General features: G+C 44.7%; 1 protein-coding gene across 16 annotated transcripts in view; it reads right to left on the reverse strand.

Moving 5' to 3' along the window:
• Positions 1-20,750, reverse strand: part of STAU1 (staufen double-stranded RNA binding protein 1) — a 61,612-nt gene that overhangs the window by 4,651 nt on the left and 36,211 nt on the right. For 10 of the 16 annotated variants that reach the window (XR_009740546.1, XM_061437903.1, XM_061437896.1 and 7 more), the window contains 4 exons: positions 15,543-15,641; positions 3,545-3,775; positions 2,439-2,582; positions 1,149-1,295 (listed from right to left, as the gene is read on the reverse strand). Coding sequence is in view for 15 of the 16 variants with exons in the window: in XM_061437903.1 (XP_061293887.1) it covers positions 1,149-1,295; positions 2,439-2,582; positions 3,545-3,775; positions 15,543-15,641 (621 nt within the window). In the remaining variant the exon portion in view is untranslated. The remainder of the gene's footprint in view (positions 1-1,148; positions 1,296-2,438; positions 2,583-3,544; positions 3,776-15,542; positions 15,642-20,750) is intronic. The other 6 variants (XM_061437898.1, XM_061437910.1, XM_061437905.1 and 3 more) reach the window with 2 other exon arrangements.

The following is a 20,750-nucleotide window of genomic DNA, read 5'->3' on the forward strand; positions in this document are numbered from 1 at the left end:
TTGGTTTATTAACTTTTAAATAAGAGGGCACAGGCAGGAAGGCCTGTGCAACGTGCCCCCCAGCAGAGCCCCTGTCTCCTCCCCAGGCACACATGCAGCCACGTCAGCCTGTCCGTGAACAGCATCTAACAGAGGGGCCTCTGCTCTGTGCTCAAGAGAGGAGAGGGGAACGTTTAACGGGAAAGAGCCAGAAGATATGAGACTGATAGAGCTGACCAAGAAAGAAACTTTTAGGTTGATGCTAAACAATTAAATAAAGACTATTTCCTGAAGCAAATGTCCAACTAAAGGATAAGGTGACAAATCAAAGGTTAACAAATAGAGGGGGAAAATATTACACAATAAAAATTATGCCAAACACAGCAGTCTCCTTTCTGGGAAGACAAAGGTGCCTGTGATGCCCTGCAAGATTTTGGAATGAAAGCCCCCAAAGCCAAGTCCAGGATCTCTACAGGTTCTCTGGTGAGTGCTTGGGATCCCCGTTATTAACTATGTGGCCACAGCTGATGCCATCCATCTGTCTCTGCTGACAGCACTGGCCGACAGAACTCAATCAGTCCTGGTATTTTCAAGTTTATCCCAAAAGGACCATCCAGTGTCTGGAAACAAGGTCAGCCACAGCTTTCGTTGCAGGTCCTGCTTACCAACCTCGGCAGAAGTGCAATTTTCAACATGGGATCATTTCTATCTAATGTTCAATTCATAATGAAAAAGAAACCGCAGGCTGAGACTATGATCTGGCCCTGGATCTAACATCTCGCTATCCCCATGTCCCAGGAAAACTAAAGCCTGCTCTACAACAAAAGCCTAAGGTTGATGAGTCCTTTATGGAGGCCTCATTCTAGGAGCACAAATGACAGAATCATACACTGGTTTGGAGCAAGCTGCCCTCCAGCAAAGCGTCCCACAGCACGAAGACACTGGCGCAGTAACGACCTAACCCAGCGCCATGCCTGGAGCCGTGGACACGCACCTCCCCTCCCGGGCACCCTGCAGAGGTGCAACGGCCAAGACCCTGCTCAGCACGGCGGCTCTGCAGCCAGAGGAGGCGGCCGTGCCCCAAAGCGCTGCCCTGGAGGAGCCAGAGGCCCCGCAGATGAGCTGAGCAGGTCATCCTGCAGTTAGAAGGACACAGAGCCCGAGCGCACCTTCTCCTCTGACTTGAGGGCAGGTTTGGAGGGCTGGGCCTGCGGGACTTTGAAACCGAGGATCTCCAGCATGTTCTCGGCCGCGTTGCGTTTGGCCACCTTCTTGTTGGTGCCTGAGCCTTCTGCCGTGTGGTTTCCCACCTTGACCTGCATACGGAAGGCAGGACTCGGATCAGTGCTCAAACCTTCAGAATAAAGACCCGCCAGGAACGGAAGAGAAGCCACAATGATCAGAACCCGTATGGCTTCACAGTGCTGCCCTGGAGCTGGTTTGCACCAGCCCGCAAGAGCGCATCATGAAACACTGAGGAATTGGTTGGAGGGCTGGTGGTTAAAGGTAGTTATTATTAAACTAACTGCCTCCCCTAACAGCGGCCGTTACGTTAAACACACCAGCACACCACAGCTCAGCATCCCCTTCCAAGCTGGTCTTGTTGCTGCTGTGTGTGAGTCACTCAGCCGTGTCTGACTCTGTGACCCCACGGGCTGTAGCCTGCCAGGGGTCCTCTCCATGGGACTGTCTAGGTGAGACTAGTGGAGTGGGTTGCCATTTCCTTCTCCAGAGACTCTTCCCGACCCAGGGATTGAACCTGTGTCTCCTGCATTGGCAAGCGGGTTCTTTACCACCGGGCCACCTGGGAAGCGGGTCTTGACGACAGACCAAAACCAAAAGCCCCGTGTCACAAACGTTAAGGAAACCCTGGCCTGTGAGGAGAGCTATGAGGTTGAATCCCAACCTGGCATCCACCAGCCATCTGACTCTGGGCAAATTACTGAGCATGCTGCAGTTGTCTCTTGTATGTGGAAGGATCATTCCTCTTCTTGCCCTGACAGTGGAGTGAGACACCAGGCTAACTGCTGGTGCTCTATGAGCTCTAAACTGCTGCACAGAGTTTTCTGTTTTTCTCCAGAAAACACTATGAAATTCCCATCACAAATTCAGCTGCCTGTAAGAGTAACTGTTCCCTCTGCACAATCTGAAGTGTAACCCCAGTCCATGGATTCCAGATCCTACGGAAGGATCAGGAGGAGCGGGAATAGATCCTTTACACAGTTTATAAGACAATATAAACCTCTGAGGGGTAACAAAGAAGAAACAGGCGCCTTCCTGCTGACACAGCAGCACGTGTGCTGTGCAGCAGGTGTTAAGGCATCAAGTTACGGCAAGCAGTGATCTTAGAAACACTGGGTGGCAGGGCGACGCGCTGGGCCCGGCCTCCTGGGGGAGGGGCCCGGCCCTGGACCGCTTCCGGCCGAGACGGGAGGACGCCCACAGCCCGGCTGGCCCACCTGCATGACAAACTCCCTGCGTCGCGGAAGGCCCCGCTCGGCGAGCAGCAGGTACTCCGGCTCCTTCTCCTTCTTCGCCTGCTGGATCTGGGCCAGTCTGCTGATCGGGTTCATCCCCTGGCCACACTCGGGGCCGCCCTGTAGCTGAGAAACAGTCCGGGTAGAAACCATGTGCTGAGTTAGTCACAGAGAAGACCCTGCCGATTCAGAGACTGGGACACGACAGCTGAACACCTCTATGTTGATCTAATGGCTGAGAATTAATCACATTAAAAAAAAAATTTTTTTTTCATTGAAAGATACCTCAATGATTTTGATTGCTCTGAGGTGATTTTAGGTCTTCTTAGCAAACCAATGTCACCATTCATCATGAGTAGGCAAGCATCGTTGTAATGTGTGCTTTTGAACAGTAAGTCAATGGATGATAATAAATGAAGAGGTAAAAAAACTTAACAAACACTCCCTAAAACTACCCCAAAGCCTACATTATAAGGATGGGTTTCCAGCTTTCTTAACAATGACTCAAACTCCAGAGATCATTTATATTTATATAAAATATATATATATTCCTAACGTTCCTACGCAAAGAATGCTAAGTCGTGTGTGAGAAAAACTTGTATTCTGACACAACGTGAGACTGTACGGACAATGACAGCAAAACGGACCCTGGCATTCCTAAACGCCCCACAGGGACCCTCCCTTCCCTGGGAGGCTGGGGGACAGTGCAATGCTTGAATGGCTCACGAGCATGACTCAAAAGCCTAGCAGAAGGTACTGTACTGTACGCGTCTGACTCCTGGCCGCCCCGGACACCCCTCTGCCCAGGAGTCTCCCGCTCACGCAGAACCGTGCAGCGGGCACAAGACAAGCAGCCGTGTTTCCTCTCCCCGCAGATGACCACAGCTGCTCGCGGGGTCCACACCCAGGGCCTCCGCCGAGCCTGGCACTGCGAGACCCGGGGCTCCTGAGCGCGGCACCAGGCGGCCCCAGAAGGACTCGCGAGGCGGGCGTGTGCAGGCCGGTGCCCTGCCTCTCTCACCAGCCTTGCAAACCCCCAGCTGTCTTCAGGCAATGGAAACGCCCTCTTCTTTCAGGCACATTCTTACCCTGACTATGGATTTTGTTTTCTTTTTGATTCTAGGCTTCACCCGCTCCACTGTAGGCAGGGGTGGTAACTTCTTCAGCTCCTCGAGAACAGCTATAGCAGCATTTTTCTTTGAAATCTTCTTGCTCTTCCCTTCACCTTCCCCCACAAACTCCCCAACCGACACCCTGGTCACAAAGCTCTTCATGTGGGGTGGGCCGCTCTCCCGGGCAACCTGTGTTGGAGGGAAAGACTGAGTGAAAGCGTGACAGACACGCATTACCGGCTGCGAGGCACACTGCTCAGCGTGGCAGCCGGGAAAGGGCGCGTAAGGACAAGACTCACTAAATGAAGGCAGTGTCAACGTGGAGAATTCTGAATGCTTTTTTCCCCATTTCTTTTACCCCCCCTACTTGTTAAAGTTCTCAGGTCTGATGAGTCCAAAAGAACCATGGAACAGGGCACCATTTTCTACCTCCACCACCCAGGATCACAGACGGTCCTGAGTTTAGCGTGCTCCCCTGCAAATGGCAGCAAGGCAGCTAGCCCAGCAAAGCCCAGAAATAAACGCAGCACTGAGAGTTCAAGTTTAATGTTTGCGCTGAGCCACCAGCCAAGACCAAGCTTATTAAATACTGGCTGCTCTGAGCTATAAAAAGGAATGAGAAAATCTCCAAACACGTAAAGTGATTTCTAGCACTTGGTAAGTAAAGAAAGCAAACTGCAAAGAGTGTTTAAAAAAAAAAAGGTGCGGCGTATTAAATCTATATATACATACACACACATAAATAGACATACGTATGTGTTTATATGCTTCTTTTTTTGCAAAAGGAAACTCAGGAAGGATAAAGCACAAACCAGTGGAATTAAACAGTTTCCTACAGTAGGTGGGGGGACGGACTGGGGTAGGCGAACAAGAGGACACTTTTGAGAATCTTTTTGTGTAGTTTTGACACTTTGGACCATTTACTGTTACACATATTAAAAATGTAAGCCAAGAGAAATGGGGGAAAATACTAAAATGGATTATGAACAGAAACCTAACTTTATATTAAAGTGATTACATAATCACACAGAAGGAAGATAAAAATCAAATCCAACCTACATTAGGAAAGATACCCTTGAAAAGAACAACTGAGTTATCAGACTTACAATGCCAAACGTCAAGACGTCCTGTAGTTACAGAATCTGTGACATCATGGTATTGTTTAGCGATAAACCAATAGATCAATAAACCAGAATGCAGAAAGAGACCTGCACATATACAGCCTCTTGATGTTCAGCAAACACGAACCAAAGCAAAAGCAAAGTCCCTCTCTTTTTTTAATGCCACTGGAGCAACTAGATAACCAAGATCTCAAATTCTACCCAAAACAAAAATTAAGCTAAAACAGACACAAATATGAAAGTTAAAACTATAAAATAGCTTTCAGAAGAAAACATAAGAGAAAACTTCATGACCATGAGGCTGGCAAAGAATTCTTGGACACAAACCATAAAGTAAAATTAGAATTCCTCAAAATTAAAATACTGCTCATCAAAAGATAATATTTAAAAAGTAAAAAAGGGGGAGTTTGGGGAAGAATGGATACATGCATATGTATGGCTGAGTCCCTTTGCTGTCTACCTGAAACAACCACAACATTGTTAACTGCCTACATACCCCAATATAAAATAAAAAGTTTAAAATCTTGGGCGGGGGGGGGGAAGAGGTAAAAAGGGGAACTCAGAGTATGGGAGAGAATATTTGCAATATATGTACCAAACAAAAGAATTATACCCAGAACACTGAAAGAAATCCTACAAGTCAATAATAAAAAGACAAATACTCAATTAAAAAAATACTTCAACAGGCACTCTTGGCAAGGACAGGGAGCCAGTGGTAGAAGTGTATCACTTTGGGAAATAGTTTGATAATTTTTACATGAACACCTGCCCTCTGACCTAGCAGCTCTGGCTGCACATGCACCCAGGACGACTCAGCAGCCTCATTCACAGCAGTTCCCAACGATCCAGTGTCCACCAACAGAGCAACGGACACGCTGCACTCCATTCATACAGGGGAACAGCACTTGGCATCAAACTACTGAAACATGTGGATGGGACCTAACAGCAAACAATCCGTACTGTACTCGAAGTCTAAGAACACAGAAAACACGGCTACAGAGACTGCAGAAAGCAGCTGTTTCTGGGTGGAATGGGGCACAGGGACTTACAGAGGTTATGATAAAGTTCCATATCTTGATCTGGGTAATGAACTTTTTTTTTTTTAACACACACTAAAATGTAGTAGGCTGTGCACTTAAGATACCTACATTCACTATATAATAGACTTTAGCATAGAGGAAGAATAGTCAAGTCACGAAAGCAATGCTCTGAAGACACGTTCAGTGTGCAGATAAAAAGCTCAGATAACTTGGACTTTACTTAGGACGCTTGCGGGTGAGGGTGTGGATAAATATATTGATGTTGTTGGGAGCCCGAGTCTCATGATGGGAAAAGATCCAAACGTGGAGGAATGAAACCGAGGAAGAGCCCTGTGATGATGGACTGAAAGCAGAGGGATGAACCTGTGGTTCTGTCAACAGCGTACCTATCTCCTAGTGCCATCTTCTGCTAACAGGGTCTGGAAGCAATGACTTGCAGCAGCAACAAGCTAACCTCCCCTCAGTCCAGCCCTTACATGCCACTCTGTTAAAGGGAACCAGAACTCCTTGGAAGAACAGTTGAGACCATTTGTATTCGAATTTCCATTTCTGCCAGGGCCAAAGTTAGAACAGGGAAAGTTCCAAGTAAGGCGAAAACACTGTTGTATCACAAAGGAATGAAGGTCTCTCAAAGTCGGAAAAGGGGAGTTGAGAGCCAGCACACACGGACACTAAGACCTCCAAATACAAAACACAAAAGAAAAAAAAACCTTGCCTATTACCTCACGGTACACATAAAAATTATAACTCAAAATGAACCATAAATCTAAACTTAAGAGACAAAACTTCTAGAAGAAAACAAAGGAGAAGGACCTTAGATTTGGCAAATTATCTCAGATGGATCACAACCACCATGAGCCATAAAAGAAAAATTTAGCAAACTAGACTGCTCCAAAATTAAATTATTTTTGCTTTTTGGGAAAATACTGTTTAAAAATGAAAAGACAAGCCACAGACTGGGAGAAAATACTTGGAAAATACCTATCTGAGAAAAGAACTGTATTCAGAATATATAAAGAACATATAAAATCCAATAATAAAAGATAACTCAAAACCCTGACAAAAGATAAGAACAGACACTTCTCCAAAGAAGATGTACAGATGGTAAACAGGCGTATGAAAAACATGCTCAATACTGCTAGTATGCAGGGAGATAAAAATTAAAACCGTAAGTTACGACTACACACCAACTAGAAACGGACCACACTGAGTGTGAGAGAGGGCACAGAACCACCAAAGCCCCCACACACGGACAGTGCTGTGCTTTCAAGTAGCTCAGTCGTGTCCGACTCTCTGCAACCCCATGGACTGTAGCCCACCAGGCTCCTCTGTCCACGGGGATTCTCCAGCCAAGAATATTGGAATGGGTTGCCATACCCTCCTCCAGAGACTCTTCCTGACCCAGGGATTGAACTCAGGTCTCCCGCATTGCAGGTGGATTCTTTACCAGCTGAGCCACAAGGGAAGCCCAAGAATACTGGAGTGGGTAGCCTATCTCTTTTCCAACAGATCTTCCCAACCCAGGAATCGAACTGGGGTCTCCTCCATTGCAGATGGATTCTTTACCAACTGAGCTGTCACGAAAGCCCATGTATACAAGTATCTTGTTGCCCTTTATGTGGCTTCTTTAATGTAGTGCAGATTCTGAGTCCATATGTTGTATGAATCAGTAGCTCATCTTATTTCTGAGTAGTATTCTACTGTCTGGATTCACCACAACTTATTCACTCCACGTTCAAGGTCAGAAGGGGCGGCGGCGAGGAGATACCCCTCGTCCAAGGTAAGGAGCAGTGGCTGCGCTTTGCTGGAGCAGCCGTGAAGAGATACCCCATGTCCAAGGTAGGAGAAACCCAAGTAAGACGGTAGGGGTTGCGAGAGGCTTCAGAGGGCAGACACACTGAAACCATACTCACAGAAAACTAGTCAATCTAATCACACTAGGACCACAGCCTTGTCTAACTCCATGAAACTAAGCCATGCCCGTGGGGCCACCCAAGACAGGTGGGTCATGGTGGAGAGGTCTGACAGAATGTGGTCCTCTGGACAAGGGAATGGCAAACCACTTCAGTATTCTTGCCTTGAGAACCCCATGAATAGTATGAAAAGGCAAAATGATAGGATACGGAAAGAGGAACTCCCCAGGTCAATAGGTGCCCAATATGCTACTGGAGATCAGTGGAGAAATAACTCCAGAAAGAATGAAGGGATGGAGCCAAAGCAAAAAGAATACCCAGCTGTGGATGTGACTGGTGATAGAAGCAAGGTCCGATGCTGTAAAGAGCAATATTGCATAGGAACCTGGAATGTCAGGTCCATGAATCAAGGCAAATTGGAAGTGGTCAAACAAGAGATGGCAAGAGTGAATGTCGACATTCTAGGAATCAGCGAACTGAAATGGACTGGAATGGGTGAATTTAACTCAGATGACCATTGTATCTACTACTGCAGGCAGGAACCCCTCAGAAGAAATGGAGTGGCCATCATGGTCAACAAGAGAGTCCGAAATCCAGTACTTGGATGCAATCTCAAAAATGACGGAATGATCTCTGTTCGTGTCCAAGGCAACCATTCAATATCACAGTAATCCGAGTCTCTGCCCCAACCAGTAACGCTGAAGAAGCTAAAGTTGAACGGTTCTATGAAGACCTACAAGACCTTTTAGAACTAACACCCAAAAAAGATGTCCTTTTCATTATGGGGGACTGGAATGCAAAAGTAGGAAGTCAAGAAACACCTGGAGTAACAGGCAAATTTGGCCTTGGAATACAGAATGAAGCAGGGCAAAGACTAATACAGTTTTGCCAAGAGAACGCACTGGTCATAGCAAACACCCTCTTCCAACAACACAAAAGAAGACTCTACACATGGACATCACCAGAAGGTCAACACCGAAATCAGACTGATTATATTCTTTGCAGCCAAAGATGGAGAAGGTCTATACAGTCAGCAAAAACAAGACGGGGAGCTGACTGTGGCTCAGACCATGAACTCATTGCCAAATTCAGACTTAAATTGAAGAAAGTAGGGAAAACCACTAGACCATTCAGGTATGACCTAAATCAAATCCCTTATGATTATACAGTGGAAGTGACAAATAGATTTAAGGGACTAGATCTGATAGATAGAGTGCCTGATGAACTATGGACAGAGGTTCGTAACATTGTACAGGAGACAGGGATCAAGACCATCCCCATGGAAAAGAAATGCAAAAAAGCAAAATGGCTGTCTGAGGAGGCCTTACAAATAGCTTTGAAAAGAAGAGAAACCAAAAGCAAAGGAGAAAAGAAAAGATTTACCTTTTGAATGCAGAGTTCCAAAGAGTAGCAAGGAGAGATAAGAAAGCCTTCCTCAGCGATCAATGCAAAGATATAGAGAAAAACAACAGATGGGAGAGACTGGAGATCTCTTCAAGAAAATTAGAGATACCAAGAGAACATTTCATGCAAAGATGGGCTCGATAAAGGACAGAAATGGTATGGACCTAACAGAAGCAGATGATATTAAGAAGAGGTGGCAAGAACATACAGAAGAACTATACAAAGATCTTCACAACCAAGATAATCACGATGGTGTGATCACTGACCTAGAGCCAGACATCCTGGAATGTGAAGTCAAGTGGGCCTTAGAAAGCATCACTACGAACAAAGCTAGTGGAGGTGAGGGAATTCCAGTGGAGCTCTTTCAAATCTTGAAAGATGATGCTGTGAAAGTGCTGCACTCAATATGCCAGCAAATTTGGAAAACTCAGCAGTGGCCACAGGACTGGAGAAGGTCAGTGTTCATTCCAATCCCAAAGAAAGGCAATGCCAAAGAATGATCAAACTATCGCACAATTGCACTCATCTCTCACGCTAGTAAAGTGATGCTCAAAATTCTCCAAGCCAGGCTTCAGAAATACGTGAACCGTGAACTTCCAGATGTTCAAGCTGGTTTTAGAAAAGGCAGAGGAACCAGAGATCAAACTGCCAACATCTGCTGGATCATCGAAAAAGCAAGATAGTTCCAGAAAAACATCTATTTCTGCTTTACTGACTATGCCAAAGTCTTTGACTGTGCGGATCACAATAAACTGTGGAAAATTCTGAAAGAGAGGGAAATACCTGACCATCTGACCTGCCTCTCGAGAAATTGGTATGCAGGTCAGGAAGCAACAGTTAGAACTGGACATGGAACAACAGACTGGTTCCAAATAGGAAAAGGAGTTCGTCAAGGCTGTATATTGTCACCCTGCTTATTTCACTTACATGCAGAGTACATCATGAGAAACGCCGGGCTGAAGAAACACAAGCTGGAATCAAGATTGCTGGGAGAAATATCAATAACCTCAGATATGCAGATGACACCACCCTTATAACAGGAGAGTGAAAAAGTTGGCTTAAAGCTCAACATTCAGAAAACGAAGATCATGGCATCCAGTCCCATCACTTCATGGCAAATAGATGGGGAAACAGTGGAAACAGTGGCAGACTTTATTTTTGGGGGCTCCAAAATCACTGCAGATGGTGACTGCAGCCATGAAATTAAAAGACGCTTACTCCTTGGAAGGAAAGTTATGACCAACCTAGACAGCATATTAAAAAGCAGAGACGTTACTTTGCCAACAAAGGTCCATCTAGTCAAGGCTATGGTTCTGTGGTCATGTATGGATGTGAGAGTTGGACTGTGAAGAAGGCTGAGCGCCGAAGAATTGATGCTTTTGAACTGTGGTGTTGAGAAGACTCTTGAGAGTCCCTTGGACTGCAAGGAGATCCAACCAGTCCATTCTAAAGGAGATCAGCCCTGGGACTGATCTAAAGCTGAAGCTCCAGTACTTTGGTCACCTCATGCAAAGAGCTGACTCATTGGAAAAGACTCTGATGCTGGGAGGGATTGGGGGCAGGAGGAGAAGGGGACGAAAGAGGATGAGATGGCTGGATGGCATCACTTACTCAATGGACATGAATTTGAGTGAACTCTGGGAGTTGGTGATGGACAGGGAGGCCTGGCGTGCTGTGATTCATGGGGTCATAAAGAATCGGACACAACTGAGCAACTGAACTGAACTGAATTCATCCATTTCTCTGCTGAAGAGCATCTTCATGGTTTTCAGTTGTTGGTGATTATGAGATGATACATGTACGTGATCGCTTTAATCATAATCACTAAAAACCATGAAAATGTTCTTCAGCTGGGAAATGGATGAGTAAGTTGTGGTGAATTCAGACAATGGAATACTACTCAGAAATAAGAAATAAACTACTGATACATACAATGCATGGACTCAAAGTCTACACTACATTAAAGAAGCTGCGTAATAGGCAATAAGATACTCTTGCCAGGAGATCTGTAATCTTTTCAGATTATAACTTTCTAAAGGGACAACACTGAACACACTGTACCTGGTGGACCATCTGTTACAACATGAGAGGCCTGAGGGCAGGAACAGAACAAGGGACGATGGCCTTTCTTATCATGATTTACAATATAATTACAGAAAAAGGTCATGTCTGGGTTGTGTTTTCTAAGACGGCTTTATATTTTTACGTGCTCTTTCCAGGCTTCTCAAAATGTTATTACCCATTCCTGTTAAATAAACAGACAAAGGGAAAGCCCCAAAAGACCAAAAAAAGGCAGTATATTCAATAACTCCATGTATGTAATATTTTGGAAACAAGCAAAAGGTATGGACAGACATCAGATGGATGCCTGCCCAAGGGTGAGGATGGAGGGAAAGGGACTGACCGCTAGGGGACTAGGGGAAACTTAACGGCGTGAAAGACGTTCTTTATCACAGTGGTGGCAGCAGTTACACAACTGCACTATCAAAACACATCAAATCAGACACATAAACAGGACCAATTTTACTTCATGTAAATTATACTCAAGAAGTCTGACCTCTCATCCCCTCACCCCCCAAAAATAACCTAATAGAGGCATGTCAAAGGATACCGGAGCTAGTCTGAAGGGCAATCTGAACATTAAAATGACAAGCGAGAATAATGGAGTAACATGTAGAATTAATCTATACTAATATAAATTAACGCATTCCCTGGTGGCTCAGTCAGTAAAGAATCCACCTGCAGTGTGGGAGACTTGGCTTCGAGCCCTGGGTTGAGAAGATTCCCTGGAGGAAGGCATGGCAACCCACTCCAGTATTCTTGCCTGGAAAATCCCCATGGACAGAGGAGCCTGGGGGGCTGCAGTCCATGGGGCTGCAAAGAGGCAGACACAACTGAGCGACTACGCACATTAACAATATAAGGCAGGAGGAGATTTTCTTTGGACATGCAGAAGATGAACATTTGACATCCACCGCAGTGATACCTGGTGCTGGAAAGAACCATCAATGACTGCTACAAACACTGAGGAACTCTGTAAGGACATACACAGCCTTCAAGCATCTTCCCACAGGCTGTGGGTGAACTACAAAGGGAAAGAAAGTCTCCTTGGAGGGGCGCACATCTGGTGCAGACAACGGAATTAGCGTCACTAACTCAGGTAAAACGACACCATGCAATGCTGAGAAGAACTGACGTCAGTTCTTCAGTGCTCCTGTTTAAAAAAAAAAAAAAGCATAAACTGAAACTAATCATGAGGCAAAAAATCCAACCAACCCAAATTTAGGGCCATTACATAAAACTGACTTTTAAAAATACCAATGTCATAAAAGACCAAAAAAAAGCCGAGTGACAAATTAAAGGAGACTAAAGAGATGCACCAGCTAAACGCAATGTGTGATCCTATACCAGGCTCAAGACCAGGAAAATAAAGGAACACCATGGGGACGATGCCAGTATGTGAATCTGGGACGCACATTAGGAAACAGTACTACAGCAGTGTTACGCTTCCTGTGTGGACAATTAGATGATAGTTATTTAAGATCATGTCCTTGCTCTTAAGAAACACATACTGAAATATTTGGAGTCAAAGATCTGCTTCTTGCTCTCAAATGATTCAGCTAAATAAACTGTAGAAAAACATGTAGGTTTAGAGAACAGAAGAGCAAAGGTACTAAAACGTGGAGCGCTGGTGACCCTGGTGAAGGCCACAGTCACAGCCCTAGCCTTACAACTTGCCACTGGCCACAGTCACAGCCCTAGCCTTACAACTTGCCACTGGCCTGAAAAACTGCAAAGTAAAAAGTGGAAAAGGCGATGAGGGAAAGCGTGTGAGCCCACATGTGCTGTGCTCCCGAGGGGAGAGCAGGAGCACCTCAGCTCAGGGAGCGGCTGGCTGCCCTATGAAGGAGGCTGCGGAAAAGAGCCTCGCTCCATGGCACCCGCAGGCTGACCTCGGCAAGCCGGCTGGCTGCCCCCCACCCCGACAGCCCACCTGCCGAGCGCTACCTCCCTGAGCAAGGTTCTCACGTCCTCAGACGAGACCCGAGAATTAACAGTATCCACCCCGATGCTCACGTCAAATCCACGCCCATCCTGGGCCCACTCTCACTGCCTGCTCACATCATAGCCCCGCCACCGAGCCCATTTGAATTCAGTGGGATCAAGTCACGACTGCCTCCCAGAGACTTGTCAATCAGCACAATACTTTTAACTACAACGATTTTATCAAAAAGCAAGCGGTCTCTACTTTTCTGAAAAATTATACGAGTGGTTCTTGTTTTCTCCTATTGCTTCCAACATGACATATCTTGCTGTCGAAAAACGAAAAAACAAAAAAAAACTATTCTTTTCATTTATTTAGTAACTGTTCCCTGAGCATCCAATATCCAATATTTGCCAACTAATCTTCCAGGTGCCAGAGACAGAACTGTGGGGAAAAAATGCAAGCTCCTGCCCAACCTAATAATGGAAGCTAACATTTGACTTTTGATGAACATTTGCTCCGTGAGAGCTAATTAATAATAAAAGCACTCATACTAACAAACTCAATGCTACACGTACACACAAACTGTCATGTTTTAAAATAATTACCTTAAGAGACTCAGTCACCACCAGAGGGAATTCCCACAATTTCTTTTGTGACTACTTGACAAATCCCTGCTGTATGTTATTTATTCCTGAACAGCAAAGTCTGAAAGCCAAATCTAAAACCTAAACACAAGTAGAGGTGGGGCAGAGGCAATCTCATTCCAAATTCCAAAGCAAAAACAGAAACTGGCAATCCCTTACTGAGGTCCAAGGAGCTCGGGGACCCTCAGGCAGAGCAGAGGTTAGTGTGAGCAGGCGAGACACATCACCAGGGTCTCGGGCCCTGGCCAGCAGTCATCTCTGTGACCTTTGTCTGACCTGAGAAGGCAGGCCTCTCCCACCCCACAGTCTTCGGATCCCTCCCTCCGGTCTTTAAACAGCCACTCGTGTGCCACACTAATTCTTCAGCAGGGATTAGTGTGGGGAAAAGTGTTTCTTCCCTTTTCCACAACAGGTTCCCAGGGAGACCTTGTGGCTTCCTTGGGTGGAGCGCCCACCTGGTTCCCACCCAGCAACAGCCTTGTTATTCTGAATGTCCTGTCTCATTGCCTCCCTCCCAGAACAGAGAAAGGCTGGAAGGGATGCAGGGCCAGGGAGGAAGATGCCAGCCCCATCTGGCATGCTGTGCTCTGGAAGCGGGGAAAAGACACTGGTCCTGCCTGCTGCGACAGGGCGGGGTACTGCCGCAGGATGCAGGGTGGCCCTGTGACCCAAGGGCAGCTCCCCAGCCCCATCTGGGCCTCATGGCAGCAGGTGAGCACGGCCAGCTAGGTCAGAAATCATCTCTATTCGAATGAGAGAGTAAGGACTGAACTCAGGAGCCAGCTTAGGGTACTAGTACATAACAGGAGATATCCTATAAAAGTCATATAACTCAGACATGAAATCTGGGGATTACCTAAAACTACAGAGCTAAAGTATTTTACAGGATAATAAATTTCAGGTAGGCTTTTTAAAACAGAAAAAGGCCAAAAGAACTTATGAACCACTTAAAATTGTTTTAAGCAGATGTGCTGTGCTTAGTCGCTCAGTTGGGTCTGACTCTGTGACCCCATGGACTGGTAGACCACCAGGCTTCTCTGTCCATGGGATTTCCCAGGCAAGAATACTGGAGTGGGTTGCCATTTCCTTCTCCATTTAAGCAGATGTCCCACCTCAAATTTCATTTGTCTCAAGTAACTAGTATGTTGAGCTTAAAGCTCTTTGGAAAACTAGATATATACATACTTTATAATTTTGAAAAACCAAATAATTGATTAAAAAAACTATTAAAATACAACCCTGCATAGCCAAGCACAGAACTCAAATGAAAGAATTTACAAAGAATTTTCAAAACCTAGGGAAACCTAAAATAAAAAAAATTCCCCCAACCTGCCTAATCTATCTGGACTCACTGTGCCTTTGAAGGAAACATACACTAAATGATCTTATTTTCCATTTTGAACTGGTAATTGTTAATTACTGTTTTTAGACCACAAAGTCTCCAATAACAGACTGAGGTTACTAAATGGGCGAACTGGGAGGCACACACCACACAATGACAAAACCTAAGTTCTTTTAACAACTACTTGGACACTTGAGCAGAGTCTTGATATTGGGGGGTTGCATATGCTTCTGAGACTCTTATGAAGGCAATGGACCCTCCCTCCAGAAGAAAACGCATGGGAACATAAACACGATCCCCTTCAGACCATTTTAGGAGGTTCACAGACATACTGAGGCCACCTACGGACTGTCTGGAGATTCATGGCTGCCCTAGGACCAAATACTGCTTTGCTAAATATGAAGTCTGAATCTTAGATGTGAAGATTTGCATATATGTGATCATCATTCCAATGTTATTTAGGAAAAATACTATTCTGATGATGAACACTAGGAGTATAACAGATGCGTAAAATAAGCTTACCTCAAAATTCACAGGCAAGTTCCGTTTAAGTGCAATCTCAAACACTTGACTTATTTCAGATTTATTGAGATTTTCTTCTTCTGACTCTCTTCCATTTACCTAAAGGAAGAATAACCGGTTAGAGTTAACTCATGTTAAAGCTGTCAATATCCCAGCTGCAATGATAAACCTTAAAATCAAAAGCACTGAACCAAGGCTCTATGGACTGAGCACTAACCCCATGAACACAGCAGCACATGGACTGTGCATCAGTGAAATTTAAAAGGTTTTAAAAAACGTCCTATCAAATTCTGGTCAGTTTACACCTCATAAATCCACCATAAGCAATCTACACATAGCAGGGCTCTACATATAATCAGCCTGACGGTGAGAGCCACTGCCACTCAGGAGCGGCGCTCCCGAAGCCCCCTGGATTTGTCCCCCCGCCCCCGAAGGACAGGCAAGCCACACTCTAGAAACAAGCAGTCAGTCTATGTGGGCCACAGCAAGGACAAATGGACGTCTCTCCACCTGGGTATGTGGGTTTCTGATTTGGACGAAAAGTCGCTGGAAACCACTTTAAAAAAAAAGCTGCAGTGGAACAGTTATAAAACCACTATGGGTCTCACACTTCACTGCTGCTGGTGAAAACGCAAGATGCAAACCAACAAAACTGCCTGCCGGCTTAGTTGCTTCAGTCGTGTCCAACTCTTTGTGACCCCATGGACTGCAGCCCCCCAGGCCCCTCTGTCCACGGGGTGCTCCAGGCAAGAACACTGGAGTGGGCTGCCATGCCCTCCTCCAGGGATCTTCCCAACCCAGGGATCAAACACATGACTTTTATGTCTCCTGAACAGGTAGGCAGGTTCTTTACCACTAGCACCACTAGCCTTGAACAAAAGCTGCCTCCAGCTCTGTAACAAGGTCCATTTACAACCTGCAGGGGCTGGACTAAGAGGGGCAGAGATCTCTGTGCACGTGGCCCACAAGGATTCTACACTGTGCAGGGGTGGTAATATGAGAAACAAGATCAGCAGTGATCCTAAACAGGGCAATGCACCGTGCTTTTCTTATTCCTGGGGATTCTTTAATCAAAGAACTTGTAAAATCTTAGTTTCAAGATCAGGATTTCTCTGACAGGAACCTGTGGCTGAAATTACTGAACAGGCAATGTGTAGCCAAATCCAGGATTCGATCTGTTGTGTATTTCCTGAGGTAGAGTCTAACCCTAACCTAGGATCCATATTTCAAGCTACAAACAAAAGAAAGTTCTAAATTAAAAAAAAAATTAAGAATTAAGAATAGGATCCTATAAACACAAATTTAACCAGACAATGTAATTTCGTCTCTCCTTTCATGATAAAATTTTCTTTCCATCTGGTTTCATTTTACCCCTGCCTGGTGATATACTGTTTACATAGCAATTTCTGATGGTTTAATAAGCTGAACACATTTTTACACTTGTTGTTTAAATCCTAAAGAGAAAGAGGGCCTGCCGTTTTATGAGTGAATCTTTAAAGCCATAAATCTCCAAGCAAGGTATCTTAGAATTCTAGGTTTCCACAGAGGTTTGGTTTGAAATTTATTTTTTAAATAGGTTTAAACAAACCTATTAAAAAGCATTTTTAAAAGTAATCCTGTTCAACAAATAGTGCTGGGAAAATCAGATATCTACACACAGAAAAAATGAAGTTGGACTCTTACCTCATACCACATTCACAAATTAACTCAAAATGGATCAAAGACCTAAATGTAAGGGCAAAAAGTATAAAACTCTTAGAAGAAAACACAGGGGGAAAGCTTCATGACACTGGATTTCGCAATGATTTCTTGGATAGAACACCAGAAGCATACGTAAATTCTGACATCATCAAAATTTCAAACTTTAGTACAAAAAAACTACCCAAAAAACGCTGGTACATTAAAGGACACAAGAGAACAAAGACAACCCATAGAATGGAAGAAAATACTCACAAAGCACATATTTGATGAAGAATTAATGTCCAGAATACATAAAGAACTGTAACAACAACAAATAATGCAATTCAAAAATGGACAAAGGATTTGAACAGACATTTCTCCAAAGGAGACATGCAAATACACAACATCACTACTCAAAGAGATCAGATCAGTCGCTCAGTCGTGTCCGACTCTTTGTGATCCCATGAATCGCAGCACGCCAGGCCTCCCTGTCCCTCACCAACTCCCGGAGTTCACTCAGACTCACGTCCATCGAGTCAGTGATGCCATCCACCCATCTCATCCTCTGTCATCCCCTTCTCCTCCTGCCCCCAATCCCTCCCAGCATCAGAGTCTTTTCCAATGAGTCAACTCTTCGCATGAGGTGGCCAAAGTACTGGAGCTTCAGCTTGAGCATCATTCCTTCCAAAGAAATCCCAGGGCTGATCGCCTTCAGAATGGACTGGTTGGATCTCCTTGCAGTCCAAGGGACTCTCAAGAGTCTTCTCCAACACCACAGTTCAAAAGCATCAATTCTTCGGCACTCAGCCTTCTTCACAGTCCAACTCTCACATCCATATATGACCACAGGAAAAATCATAGCCTTGACTAGACGCAACTTTGTTGGCAAAGTAATGTTTCTGCTTTTGAATATGCTATCTAGGTTGGTCATAACTTTCCTTCCAAGGAGCAAGCGTCTTTTAATTTCATGGCTGCAGTCACCATCTGTAGTGATTTTGGAGCCCAGAAAAATAAAGTCTGACACTGTTTCCACTGTTTTCCCATCTATTTCCCATGAAGTGGTGGGACCGGATGCCATGATCTTCGTTTTCTGAATGTTGAGCTTTAAGCCAACTTTTTCACTCTCCACTTTCACTTTCATCAAGAGGCTTTTGAGTTCCTCTTCACTTTCTGCCATAAGGGTGGTGTCATCTGCATATCTAAGGTTACTGATATTTCTCCCGGCAATCTTGATTCCAGCTTGTGTTTCTTCCAGTCTAGCGTTTCTCATGATGTACTCTGTATATAAGTTAAATACACAGGGTGACAATATACAGCCTTGACGAACTCCTTTTCCTATTTGGAACCAGTCTGTTGTTCCATGTCCAGTTCTAACTGTTGCTTCCTGACCTGCATACCAATTTCTCGAGAGGCAGATCAGATGGTCTGGTATTCCCATCTCTTTCAGAATTTTCCACAGTTTATTGTGAGCCACACAGTCAAAGGCTTTGGCATAGTCAGTAAAGCAGAAATAGATGTTTTTCTGGAACTTTCTTGCTTTTTCGATGATCCAGCGGATGCTGGCAATTTGATCTCTGGTTCCTCTGCCTTTTCTAAAACCAGCTTGAACATCTGGAAGTTCACGGTTCACATATTGCTGAAGCCTGGCTTGGAGAATTTTGAGCATCACTTTACTAGCGTGTGAGATGAGTGCAATTGTGCGGTAGTTTGATCATTCTTTGGCATTGCCTTTCTTTGGGATTGGAATGAACACTGACCTTCTCCAGTCCTGTGGCCACTGCTGAGTTTTCCAAATTTGCTGGCATATTGAGTGCAGCACTTTCACAGCATCATCTTTCAGGATTTGGAATAGCTCAACTGGAATTCCATCACCTCCACTAGCTTTGTTCATAGTGATGCTTTCTAAGGCCCACTTGACTTCACATTCCAGGATGTCTGGCTCTAGGTCAGTGATCACACCATCATGATTATCTGGGTCGTGAGGATCTTTTTTATACAGTTCTTCTGTGTATTCTTGCCATCTCTTCTTAATATCATCTGCTTCTGTTAGGTCCATACCATTTCTGTCCTTTATCGAGCCCATCTTTGCATGAAACGTTCCTTTGGTATCTCTGGTTTTCTTGAAGAGATCCCTAGTCTTTCCCATTCTGTTGTTTTCCTCTATTTCTTTGCATTGATCGCTGAAGAAGGCTTTCTTATCTCTTCTAGCTATTCTTTGGAACTCTGCATTCAGATGTTTAAATCTTTCCTTTTCTCCTTTACTTTTAGCCTCTCTTCTTTTCACAGCTATTTGTAAGGTCTCCCCAGACAGCCATTTTGCGTTTTTGCATTTCTTTTCTATGGGAATGGTCTGGATCCCTGTCTCCTGTACAGTGTCACGAACCTCATTCCATAGTTCATCAGGCACTCTATCTATCAGATCTAGTCCCTTAAATCTATTTCTCACTTCCACTGTATAATCATAAGGGATTTGATTTAAGTCATACCTGAATGGTCTAGTGGGTTTCCCTACTTTCTTCAATTTAAGTCTGAATTTGGCAATAAGGAGTTCATGGTCTGAGCCACAGTCAGCTCCCCGTCTTGTTTTTGCTGACTGTATAGAGCTTCTCCATCTTTGGCTGCAAAGAATATAATCAATCTGATTTCGGTGTTGACCATCTGGTGATGTCCATGTATAGAGTCTTCTCTTGTGTTGTTGGAAGAGGGTGTTTGTTACGACCAGTGCATTTTCTTGGCAAAACTCTATTAGCCTTTGCCCTGCTTCATTCCGTATTCCAAGGCCAAATTTGCCTGTTACTCCAGGTGTTTCTTGACTTCCTACTTTCGCATTCCAGTCCCCTATAATGAAAAGGACATCTTTTTTGGGTGTTAGTTCTAAAAGGTCTTGTAGGCCTTCATAGAACCGTTCAACTTTAGCTTCTTCAGCGTTACTGGTTGGGGCAGAGACTCGGATTACTGTGATATTGAATGGTTTGCCTTGGACACGAACAGAGATCATTCCGTCATTTTTGAGATTGCATCCAAGTACTGGATTTCGGACTCTTTTGTTGACCATGATGGCCACTCCATTTCTTCTGAGGGATTCCTGCCTGCAGTAGTAGATATAATGGTCATCTGAGTTAAATTCACCCATTCCAGTCCATTTCAGTTCGCTGATTCCTAGAATGTCGACATTCACTCTTGCCATCTCCTGTTTGACCACTTCCAATTTGCCTTGATTCATGGACCTGACATTCCAGGTTCCTATGCAATACTGCTCTTTACAGCATCGGACCTTGCTTCTATCACCAGTCACATCCACAGCTGAGTATTGTTTTTGCTTTGGCTCCATCCCTTCATTCTTTCTGGAGTTATTTCTCCACTGATCTCCAGTAGCATACTGGGCACTTATTGACCTGGGGAGTTCCTCTTTCAGTATCCTATCATTTTGCCTTTTCATACTATTCATGGGGTTCTCAAGGCAAGAATACTGAAGTGGTTTGCCATTCCCTTCTCCAGTGGACCACAATCTGTCAAATGTGGTCCACT

The sequence above is a fragment of the Bos javanicus genome, chromosome 13, assembly GCF_032452875.1.
Source record: "Bos javanicus breed banteng chromosome 13, ARS-OSU_banteng_1.0, whole genome shotgun sequence".
Taxonomy (NCBI): Eukaryota; Metazoa; Chordata; class Mammalia; order Artiodactyla; family Bovidae; genus Bos; species Bos javanicus.